This window comes from Cucurbita pepo, chromosome 8 (genome assembly GCF_057944985.1).
Source record: "Cucurbita pepo subsp. pepo isolate OVF chromosome 8, ASM5794498v1, whole genome shotgun sequence".
Lineage (NCBI taxonomy): Eukaryota > Viridiplantae > Streptophyta > Magnoliopsida > Cucurbitales > Cucurbitaceae > Cucurbita > Cucurbita pepo.
The window spans coordinates 10,373,115-10,385,000 of record NC_141805.1 but is presented as its reverse complement, the minus strand read 5'-3'; the positions used below and the strand labels follow the sequence as shown (position 1 = coordinate 10,385,000).

The window sequence follows — 11,886 nt, the reverse complement described above, 5'->3', positions numbered from 1 at the left end:
TTACTTCGTGGGTATTGGAGTTCAATTGAATGGGGGAAATGGGTTTAGGATTTTGATGTTTCTGGATTTGGGGAAGGTGATTTAGTTGTTCGATTTTTGGTGGGTTTGGGAGTTTAGTTCTTTTGTGGGCATGTGATTGGTTTGATTGTATGTTGGTGTTGTTTGGATTGCATGGGGGATGGATGGAACTTTCTCGGTTGGAATTCTTTCATTTCTTTCTTTTTATCTGCATGTTGATTATCTCTGTAGTATCACAATAACTAAGAACTAAGTGGTTTGTTTGGTTTATGATTATGTGAATTGGTGTTTGTTGAGTAAGGAAACGTTGGTTTTGCATCGGGTTTCAGGTGGCTGCAGGAAACTCAAAATGATAGCGATCAAGTAGTAGGTGTTTTATATAGTGTGTCATCAGATGAAGATGCTGATTCAGGAATTCTTTTGGAGCTGAGGAAACAAGAAGTTTACACAAAATATGATGGTGTTGAAGAGAGGTCTTCTGGTCGTGAATACGCCTTGATTGGGGAAGCTTTGTGGTTGCAGGCTCTAAAGCGGTGAGGCATGATTCTTTATCTATTTATTTATAACCACGGCCGAGAGATTTTGCATTGATCCTTCTGGTTCTTTTCTTTCTTTTTACTTTTAATCAGTTAATTATGGCATGCCCACGAGGAGGCCTTGTAGTAAGGCAACTCGTCTTATACGAACATTTTAACACGATCTTTCTAAAAAAGTTGCATGTCCAGCAACAAAGTTTTGTCTAGAATGTGGCCAGTTTTCTGCCTTTAATTTGGAGTGTTCATATAGTGAGACATTACATTCCTTTTAATTTGGCTGGTTTTCGAAGTGGTGCACTGTAATGATATGTCTTGATTATTTGATAGGCATAGTGACGTTAAAACAACATCAAATTATGCTGGCCGACTCTTCAGAGATGAAGAAACGTTGCAGGATGTTTTTCCTTTGCAAATTAGGATCTTGGTATCATGGGAGACAAATTTGTTAGCTGTGAAGATAAATCGAAAGGTGATTTTTCTATCTGGCCCTGACAGTTATTGCTAATACTGAAAATTGGCTTACTTGAAGTCTGATTACTATCCTTTTGCATCTAAGCTATCAAGAACAGAATCATTGTTGTTAAAGGATATTTAGTAATAACTTATAATTTACCATATATATTATATTTGATATTTTATTATAAGGCAAATATCTAATATTTGTCTTATTACCGTAGGTATCTTTCCATTTATTGTTATTTTCATTTATTACTATTTCCATATCCTTGTAATTTATTTGATTATAAATAAGATAACTTTCACACCATTTAGGTGTGGTGGATTAATCAAACATTCACAATTGTCGAAAATATTTGGGATGTAATCTTTGTTAGAGAAGAAATGCTTCCATTAAAAAATAACAAATGAAGATAAGGTATCTTCCTAGAAGTCCCAAAGAGGTTATCAAAGGATCTCTAGCTAGTAAGTAACGAAGAAAGTAAAGCCAGAAAGAGCCAGTGAAATTTCCCAGCTATTTGATTGCGTACAAAGACTCTCTTAGAAAATCCTACTATTTATCTCTAATCATACGTTCCAATAGAAAGAAAAATGTGGAGCCAAGTAAAGATACAAATTCTGGGATGGTCGGAAACGTTGGGTTCTACTTCGGCAAAGAATTCAAAGTATACAAAATTTCATTTATTTGCTCTTATATTCTGTAATTTGAACAATCTGGAGCTAATCTTCGTTGACTACATTCCAGAACCTCTTGTGATCTTTTCTTATGTATTCATTCCTCGCATTATGTTTTTCCTTTTATGTTTTTCTTAGAATTTCTTGTTTACTACTTTTTTTCTTCTTATCTTTATATCATGCATCTGATAGAAAACTGTCGTTTCAGGATAACTTAGCCGACTATTATAAGAGAGCTTCCATTATTTTCAATTCTAGCTCTGAACCGGTAAGTTCTCTTACAATTAATATTGCAAGTTTTATTGAACTTGTTGTACCATGGTACTAATATTTATTTACCCTGCTAATCTAATTGGCAGTTTCACATTTGGGACTTCTCAGGGCAAACAAATCAGCTTTTCGCAAATAATATGAACAATTTTCTTGATGATTCTCCTGTTCAACGAGTTAAAGAGGCAAGTATATCTGTATCTTATTAGCAATAGGAGCTGAATAGTTATTTCGTTCTTCTGTTGAGTTAATTGTCAGATGCTGTGTAAAACCTTTCTACTAAATGAGCTTCTGGAAGTGGACTATGCATATGTAGATTTTTCTTTTCGTTCTTGTAAATTTTCGTTGTATTCGTTTGACTTATTCAAGAAGATTTGTGTCATTGTTTTTTCGTTCTTGTAAATTTTCATTGTTTCCAATTGATTTATTCTAAAAGATTTGTGTCATCCAAGATGATATTTGTGTATTTTGGGAAACTATTATTTTGGAGGACGCAGATCTATTCGTAACAGCAGGTGAAGCCATTACTTTTAGATAATTGCATCTTTATCCTTTTGGTTTTCACCCTTTATTCTTATAGTTTAGATAAAACCCTGTTCCTACATGATTTGGATGCGAAAGTTTATGGTTATGTATTTAGGTTAAATGGTTATGCATGGTGTGCCCCTGTTGCACTCAAGATCTCATCAGAGATATCGATGGACTTGTATCCTTGGAAAAATTTAAAGTGTGTTTGATTCAATGATACTTTGAGGAGGGAGCAAAATTTGTTCGGTGATGCAATCTTGGAGAGTTAATTTTAGGAAAGTCAAGTTTTTCCTTTGGGAGCTAAGTCACTTAAGCCTAAGCACTCAGTGACAGGTATGGAAATGGCTTCCTTAGTTATCCTTCTTCCAAGGATGGTGTCCCCCTTTGGAAGAAGGATCATAAACACTAGGCGGACATTTTCCTTAACTGTTCCTTGATCGCGGGCTTGGTTTTCCTGGCTTTTGTGATTTCATATCATCAATGAAATTATTTCTTACAAGCAAGAAAAAATTTAAAAAGAATTGTCAAATGGATTTATTATCCACTCATCGAGGATCTTGTCGCTTCAACCCAATGGCATCTTCTATTCCATTCCTTGTGGATTATTAGTTCCCACTGGAGTCTGTAGTTTCCTTGTTTATGTAAATGCTTCTTGAAATCCTGTTGAGAAAAAGTTGTGATCTTTACAATTTTTGTATGATTTTGTGGGGCATTTGAGTTGAGAGGAACAATAGAATCTTTAGAGGGGTTGAGAGTCCTAAGGAGGAGGATATGTGGACCCTTGTTAGGTTGCATATTTCTACCTATTTCTTTTTGGGCTTTGGTGCCTTTTTAATTGTTCTTTTAAGTCTTACTTTGCTTGATTGAAACCTCTTTTTGTTTTAGTTTGGTTCATTTTGGTTGGGCCATTATGTTTTATGCCCCTTGTATTCTTTCATTTATTCTCATGAAGAATTGGCTGTTCGTAAAAGACGTTGTAAAATTCTCTACAGGATCCTGTTTGGTTTTTATATGCATAATGCATAGCCAATGTCCTTTTGCTTATCTAACAGGTCCGACTTGAGTTGCAAGTCCATGATGTTTTGGACAATATGATGGATAGATATGAGAAGGTTGCTAATCTAACTGAAGAGCTAAAGACTGAGGAGTCCCCCATTATCATAAATGGGATTATGGATAACGCGAAATCTTATTTGACTGAATCCAACCCTATGATACGTGGAAACAGTTTCAGGGTAGCCAGTTCCATGGGTTTGACAGGATTACAGAATCTTGGGAATACTTGCTTCATGAATAGTGCTCTTCAGTGTTTGGTGCATACTCCAAAACTTGTTGATTATTTCCTTGGAAATTTTCAAAAGGAGATCAATTATGAAAACCCTTTGGGGATGAAAGTAAGTTATTATCTATAATGGCCTTATTAGGTCTTTTAAGATAGTCCTTCCTTTTCAATTAATTTGTAATGTCTTATCTAGGGAGAGCTTGCTTTAGCATTTGGAGACTTGCTCAGGAAACTATGGGCCCCTGGCTCAAAATCAGTGCCTCCAAGAATGTTTAAACTTAAACTTTCTAATTTTGCTCCCCAATTCAGTGGTTATAATCAGCATGATTCCCAGGTTTGTCTAATCAGTCTTCATATTTGCACTCTTGGTCTTCCTCTCTATCTGGTGTCATAACATGCTAAAAACATATAATGTGCAGGAATTTCTTGCCTTTTTGTTGGATGGCCTTCATGAAGATCTAAATCGCGTTAAATGCAAGCCATATTTTGAAGCTAAGGATGTAGAGGGCCGCCGTGACGAAGAAGTAGCTGAAGAATGTTGGCAAAATCATATTGCCCGTAATGATTCTATTATAGTCGATTTGTGCCAGGTGAGTTGTTTTTTTTTTTTCTTTGCTTTGCCAGAATTTTTATAAAATTCTTGCACAAGGTGTTGCTCATTCTCTTCCTTCATCTTAGTTTTTCCGCTGCAAGCTTACATGGTCTCTTAAAGTTCACTTTTAGTTTAGTGATTGGAACAAGCGTTTCTCATCCGTTTCCCTGTTGCTGGGTAATTTCTTAGCTCTCAACTGGATTTATTCTTTTCTTATAATTGTAGGGTCAGTTTCGGTCAACATTGGCGTGCCCTGCTTGCAATAAGTTATCAGTTACATTTGATCCATTCATGTACCTATCTCTGCCATTGCCCTCGACATCAGTGCGTAGTATGACCCTGAGGGTCTTTACATGTGATGGGATTACATTGCCATCTACGTTTACCCTATCAGTGCCAAAGTCTGGAAGATTGAAAGATCTTATTGATGCCTTAAGCACTGCTTGTTCTTTGAGAGAGGATGAGACCCTGTTGGTAGCTGAGGTATGCTTATATATTGTGCCCGCTTACTTTTTTTGCGTATGAGTTGTTTTAGAGGCTTTATGTTTTGGCTTTTTTTTGCATCTTCAGCCCGTGATTGTGCGCATGCACACTCTCACAAAAATTCAATTATTAAAGGGCCACCAAAAAACAAGTCCAAAAGGGAGTTAACCACACTCCACAAACCCTCCCCATATTCTCTCCATCATCGAATACTTGTAGATAATATAGAATATATTTGTATGCACAGATCAGTGGATCTTGGGTGGTGATTTTAATGTGACAAGTCTCAAACAGCAAACCAATTACGGAAGTATGAAGCTTTTTGACAAATTTGTTGAAGACAGTCTCTGGTTCCACCCTCTCCAATGGAAGTACACTTTGTCCAGCTTCCGTGAGAGGCCTGCCATGATCCTTATAGACTGGTTTCTAATCTCTGGCTCTTGTATTAATATCAATAGTGCTTTGGTAAAGCATTTTCCACGTATCACTTCTGATCATTATTCGATCCACATGACTCTGGGATAACAAAGATGGGGACCTAGTTACTTCAAATGTGAGGACATGTGAATGGGACACCATTCCTTAGAGCCTTTGTTTGGTAATTGGTGGTCGAATAACCAGCTTCTAGGGTGGATGGGTCATGATTTCATATAGAAACTAAAAACCCTCAAGACTGTTTTAAAAGGATTGTAACGTGGCTACTTTCGGATGTATCAAGGTTAAGAAAGTGGATTTAACTAATGAGCTTGTCAGGGTTGACAATTTGGAGGAACTGCAGGGCTTAAATCTCAAACGTGGTCAAGGGTGATCTGAGATCAAAGCAAATGTTTTGGATATCTCTTCCAGTGATATCCAAAGAAAAAAGCGCAAATTGGGATGGACACTAGAGGGAGTTGAAAGCTACAGATTTTTTTTTTTCTTCTTAGAATCATATCCCAAAGAAGGAGAAAGAACACCTTTGTTGAGATTTTATCTAGAGGTAACAATAGTCTGGTTTTGGACGGTGACATAGAGGCTGAATCCATTGATATTTACAGAAAATTATACACCAAGGGTCAAGGCAGTAGACTTCCGCCAGTCATTGAAAATTGGGATCCAATCTCTAAATCCCAATCCCTTGACATTGATGCCCCTTTTACCAAATAAGAGATTAGGAATGCACTAAAGGACCTGGGGACCAACAAATCTCCTGAACCAGATAGCTATACCACTGAATTCTATAAAAGCATTGGAACATTTTTAAGGACGACTTTAAGAGCTCCAAGATGTATATGTATATATTTTTTCTGTGAGAATTCCATCATCAACCCGAGCCTTAACGAAGCTTTTATTTGCCTCATCCCCAAGAAGAGCAATGCTAAATCCTTGGGACAGTATAGACCCATCAGCCTTACTGTACTATTCTCTTCATCAGAAAAGGAAAAGGTCTCTGCTCTTTTCAATACCATTTGCACATTTTAAGAAGCGTCGGGCTTGAGTATTAATCACCAAAAATTGGAATTTTCGGGCATTCATATGGCCAGACACCATTGCTTCCCTTGCCCAAGATTTCAGTTCTAAAGTGGCATCTTGCCCATTGGTCTACTTAGTTCCCCCATAAATGGTAAGCCTCACACTAAGGGGTTCTGGGAACCTATTGTTGAGAAGGTGGAGGGACATTCGAGGGGTTGGAGTGGGTCACATACATTTAAGGGTTGGCGATTAGCTCTTTTACAGGCTACCTCATCCAAGTTTACCCACATATTACCTTTCCCTGTTTAAGCTCTCATTCACAACCTACGCAGGAAAGAGATTTTAAAACATTTTTTTATGGAGTGGCAGCAAAGACAAAAGAGGTTTCCACCCCATGAATTGATAAACTGTACAAGCTCATTGATTGACAGGGCTTTGGGTTATTTGGTTTGAAGAACAAAAACTGTTGTCTCCTCGCGAATGGATTTGGAGACTTTATTTTGGAAAAATCTGCTTTTTGGAGGAGATTCATAGTCGCTAAATATGGTTCCACCCACTTTGATATGCATACAAACCACTAAAAACTCAAATATCATTAAGGCCCTTGAAAGGAAATTATGGAACAAGATTCTTGATGTATGGAAAATATTGTAGGCAGTGGGAAATCCACCTCTTTTTGGAATAGCTTACTGATTGGTTCATCTCTTAATTTGGCTTTCCCAAGATTATATGATCTGTCCCTTCAGAAACATAGATCGATTAATGATATGTGGAACTGTGATGACTCTTCTTGGGATTTAAGATTTTGCCGTAATCTAACGGATGAGGAAATAATGGACTGGGCTGATCATTCCCCCATTCAGCTTCCTCCTCATAGGTCTATTGCAGAGGATTACTGGAAATGGATTCTGGATACCAAAGGAAGCTTCTCCTCCAATTCCCTCACTCACAAGATTGGGTCCTGTGGCTAACACCCATACAAAGACCTCTACAAGAACATTTGGAAGGGTCCAATACCAAAGATCAGATTTTCCTTTGGGAATTAAACCATCAATAAAGAAGATACTTTGCTAAAAAAGGCTCCTGGATTATCTCCTCTCCAAATTGGTGCACCCTTTGTAGAAATAGTCGTGAATCTATGATGCGTTTATTTATTACTTCCCACTATGCCTTTATTTTTTGGGAGAAAGTCCTGAAGGCTTTCCATTTGCATCTCACCCTCCCAGGAAACATTAAGATTTCATTGGTCAAATGAAAGAAGTGGAGATGCACTACGTTGATTCTACTTCGACAACTTATGCTAGAAGCCATACATACTGCTATCAAAAACCCCAAGAAATTTGTCCCAAATATTTGTAATAAAGTGACATCTACGTAAAATATAACCCAAGTTTATCCTCTGCCGACTGAGAGAACACTGCTGAAGGCATAGATCCAACGTTCATCCTAGAACAAAATTTGTCATCATAAGCCCCCCAAAGCTACAAACCAAGAGAAAAAAATCTATTGTTTTTCGGAAAAAACAAATAGTTGCAAGAGAATAAAACCAGAAAGTTTGAGAGTCCAAAAGTGATTGTCACTGAAGGTTGGGAAGTGATGAATTCTGTGTTACAAGAACGATGCAGAGAACTTTGAGGTTTCTAGATTGATTTTTTTATTTATGTTGAGTTACATCTTAAAGTACCTTTATTGTCTTCCAGATTGAACTTTGAATCGATGTATGTATCTCATATCACGTAACCGACATGTAAACTGATATTTTATTATATCGTTACTTATTAGTGTGTTAATGTTCTGCAACGTCATCAATCTGGTTTATAGTTCTAATTTGAATGAGCAGGTATACAAGAATCGCATCTTCCGTCTTCTGGAGGATCCATCTGATTCGCTAGCATTGATTAGGAACGAAGACAAGCTTGTTGCTTACAGGTTACCAAGAGATAGTGAACCATCCAAGTTGATTGTTTACGTGCATCAGAAATCTGAAACGTAAGCTCCTTTTCGTTTTAATATGTATTTCTTGTCTTTGTCTTCTAGTTTTGTTTCTTCCTGAAGCAATCTTCATTTGAATTACTTCAATATTTTTCAATGCTGCAAGCTTTCCACATCTTAAAACTGCTTAACCCCCTTCTTCATCTCTCTCCTTCATTAATTTTATGCATGGTGTCAGGCATGATAATTCAGGAAAGCTAATTTTAGGCTCAAAAACATTTGGAGTCCCATTTGTAGCAAGAGTGCCTGACTTTTGTCGTGAATCAGATATTCGTCAGCAGTTCCTCAAGTTTCTTGATCCGTTAAAAATGCCTGAAGATGATACGCTTAGGAACTGTGATGGCGAAGCTGGTATTTCTGGTAATGATGACTTTGAGATGGATGATGCCTCGGGCCCGAAAAACTTGGATACTGATGAGAGACCAAACAATGGAAATATTGTGAACTCTAGTTTGCCTTCTGATTTCGTATTCTATTTGGCTGAATCACGGGGAGCTTCTGAAGGTACCCTGATTAATCCGGATGAACCTTTAGTCATCTCTGAGTTCACTGAGAGGTTGGATGTTCTCGTCATGTGGCCAGACACGATGATTAATAAATATGATACATGTCTAATGAGTTCACTGCCCGATGTTTTCAAACCACATTTTCTTGCAAGGAGACCTCAAGAGTTTGTCGATTTGTATAAGTGCCTTGAAGCTTTCTTGAAGGAGGAGCCTTTAGGACCCGACGATATGTGGTTAGTGTGTGCTCTCATATTCAATTTTTTAAAACTCTTTCCAGTTCTATAAATTTATAGGTATTAGAAAACACGATGAACTCGAAATTTTTTCTTGTGAATTTGAAGGTATTGTCCTAGATGCAAGAAACCTCAGCAAGCTAGAAAAAAGTTGGATCTCTGGAGGTTGCCTGAGATTCTTGTCATTCATCTCAAAAGGTTTTCGTATAGCCGATTTTTGAAGAACAAGCTGGAAACAGTTGTTGATTTCCCAATAGAAGACCTGGATTTTTCAAATTACATCGCTTTCAAGAATAGCCATCTGAGCAATCGTTACATGTTATATGCTGTTAGTAATCACTACGGAGGGATGGGCGCAGGTCACTATACTGCTCATGTTCTTGTAAGTTTTTCAATTAACAAAAAACCTTGAATCTGATTTCTGTTGAGTACGATCTTGGAGACTATCTTTTCAAGTTCCTGGAAATCTGATCCTCATCCACATTGATTATTAATCTGCTTGTTCTACCAATGCAGCATGGTGGTAAATGGTATGAGTTCGACGACGATCGAGTTCTCCCTGTGAGCGAAGATGTTGTAAAGTCATCTGCTGCTTATGTTTTATTCTACAGAAGAATTCCAGAAGTATAATGTGGTGAAGTTTATACATGGTTTTGAAGGTTAGTGTGAGACAACACCCTACAGCCCCTCCCCCAATGAGTTTTTCTGCTATACTTAAAATCACTTCCTATGCAACTTTATTCTGTTTGGGAGACGAGAAAAGAAGAAAAAGAAAACTTGTGTACAGCAAGAAGAAAAGCACTTTGGGGGGGGGGAAATTATAAGATTTTTGTCCCCATCATACCCCTGTGTGTATTCCTTTTGTATATATTACTCACTGCAAAAGAAAATGTTCACCCAAGAAGCTTTCAATTTTTCCAATGAAGAAAAATGCACTCTCTTTTGTTACCTTCCTTTTCCCATATGGTCCTCTTTGAGCTTTTAAATAGGTGTTTGTAATAGTTCCAAGTCCGTTGCTGGCAGATATTGTCTTCTTTGAACTTTTCCTTTCGGACTTTCCCTCAAGGTTTTTAAAAAACGCATTTATTAGGTAGAGGTTTCTACACCCTTATACAGAATGCATTGTTCTCATCCCCAACTGATGTGAGATCTCAAGTCTTAGCTAATTGGGCGGTTTCTTGGGGCTTAGTTAAGATCTATATGATAAATATGCTTGGTCTAAATACTTGGAATACAAGTGCATCCAAGCATAGAACAACTAAGAGGGTCCAAGATTAATTCATTGAATGGGCTGACGTTTTAGAGAGCAGTAGAATGTTGGGTTAGCTCAGCCTTACGTAGTTGGTTGAGGAGTGATCGAACCGGTAAGATAACAAAAAAGGTGCATATGGTCTGGTAGTGATGCGGCAAATTTGCTCAAAAGGGTATTCAGTAAGAGAGATTCTAATGGTTCTATTATACTGGGTTCCATAGAAAGAGATGACCGACAATTTTTTGTGTGTTGAAAGTAGATGAAATTAAATGAGGCATGCTTGACAAGCAGCATTCATTCAAGTTTGCTGACAATCTTAATTACGAAGTAAATGCTTATTCAATAGTTCTATCGATCTAACCTCAGTGGTCTTGACTCAACGATAATTGATATCTAATCATTTCTTTGAAGCATACTCAACGATATCTATCTTCTATTTGTTATATTATCTTGTGTAACATTTTTTTTTTTGTTCAAATTAACTTACGGGGACGATTTAAACACAGATCAGTTTGCCAGTTTGTCGAACAAGAATTCAAATTTCTAAGTTCTAGATTGATGAATGTAATATTACTCAATTATCCCTTTGTGTTAGATTCCTTTTCTAGAAATTAATTTAGATCCATGGGATGGGATGGGTATGGTATGGGTATAACTTTATTTTAATAGAATCTATATTTGTAATATTTTATTTGTTATTAATGAAAGTGGTTTCTTGTTGTGGCCATGCACTAATTATTTTAAATGTTATATTTCTAAATTACAAGAAACATCTGAAAATTATTCATTTTCAAGCACAAAATTGGAACAATCATGTCATTTTCACAATTATTTGTATGGAGCCACAAAATTTTATTAGGACCCCAAAGGATCTTCATTCTTTTTTTTTTTTCATCAAAACAAATGAAACTACTCATTTCATTTCTTGAATATTTGGTCACTCTGATTTGGTTTTTTTAGGGCGTACATGGGATTGAGTTGGGTTCAAAAAAATCTTTAACAACTTGAAATTTTTGATTGGTTGAGTTGGTGATTCGAGCAACTCATAAGTGTTCATAATACAACCCTCTATTTTTGAGTTGAGTTGGGTGAGTGGTACTTTTGTATGTCATAATGCATTATTGATATTGATTTACAAACGTTAAATATTCTTAATCTTTTTAAAAGTAGAGTGTTGGTCAGGTTGGCCCCAACCATAAAAAATATCATCCTTCAAATCAAACTAAATTTTCAGTTTTTCAAAAACTCAACCCAATTCAAATCAGATAAAAAAAAAAAAAAAAAAATCAAACTCAACTCAATCCACATTAGAAAAAAAAAAAGTCAAACCTAACCTAACTTTTGTATTTAGAAAGTCAAACTCAACTCAATCCAAATCAGAAAAAAAAAAAAAAAAAAGTCAAACCCAACATTTGTAGTTTGGATTGGGTAGTTTTGGTTGATTGAATCATATAAATACTCTTAATATTCTAATAATTTGTGATTTCTAATAAAATATTGAAATATAGCATGAAGGTTAAGATCATTCGAAATTTAAATTTGTTTAAATGCTTAATTTTGCATTATTAGAAATTTGAATCTCTCCTCCAAAATAATAATAATAAAATTTTG

The 11,886-nt window shown here is 36.3% G+C and overlaps 1 protein-coding gene across 1 annotated transcript in view; it reads left to right on the top strand.

Moving 5' to 3' along the window:
• LOC111800008 (ubiquitin carboxyl-terminal hydrolase 8) overlaps nucleotides 1-9,971 on the top strand; it is a 10,442-nt gene extending 471 nt beyond the window's left edge. Inside the window, exons 2-13 of the mRNA XM_023683578.2 lie at nucleotides 348-551; nucleotides 882-1,023; nucleotides 1,894-1,953; nucleotides 2,045-2,140; nucleotides 3,536-3,877; nucleotides 3,959-4,099; nucleotides 4,185-4,355; nucleotides 4,583-4,840; nucleotides 8,133-8,281; nucleotides 8,463-9,023; nucleotides 9,132-9,405; nucleotides 9,540-9,971. Of these exons, the coding sequence (XP_023539346.2) occupies nucleotides 348-551; nucleotides 882-1,023; nucleotides 1,894-1,953; nucleotides 2,045-2,140; nucleotides 3,536-3,877; nucleotides 3,959-4,099; nucleotides 4,185-4,355; nucleotides 4,583-4,840; nucleotides 8,133-8,281; nucleotides 8,463-9,023; nucleotides 9,132-9,405; nucleotides 9,540-9,653 (2,512 nt within the window). The 3' untranslated portion in view covers nucleotides 9,654-9,971. The remainder of the gene's footprint in view (nucleotides 1-347; nucleotides 552-881; nucleotides 1,024-1,893; nucleotides 1,954-2,044; nucleotides 2,141-3,535; nucleotides 3,878-3,958; nucleotides 4,100-4,184; nucleotides 4,356-4,582; nucleotides 4,841-8,132; nucleotides 8,282-8,462; nucleotides 9,024-9,131; nucleotides 9,406-9,539) is intronic.
• The last annotated feature ends 1,915 nt before the right edge of the window (nucleotides 9,972-11,886 follow it).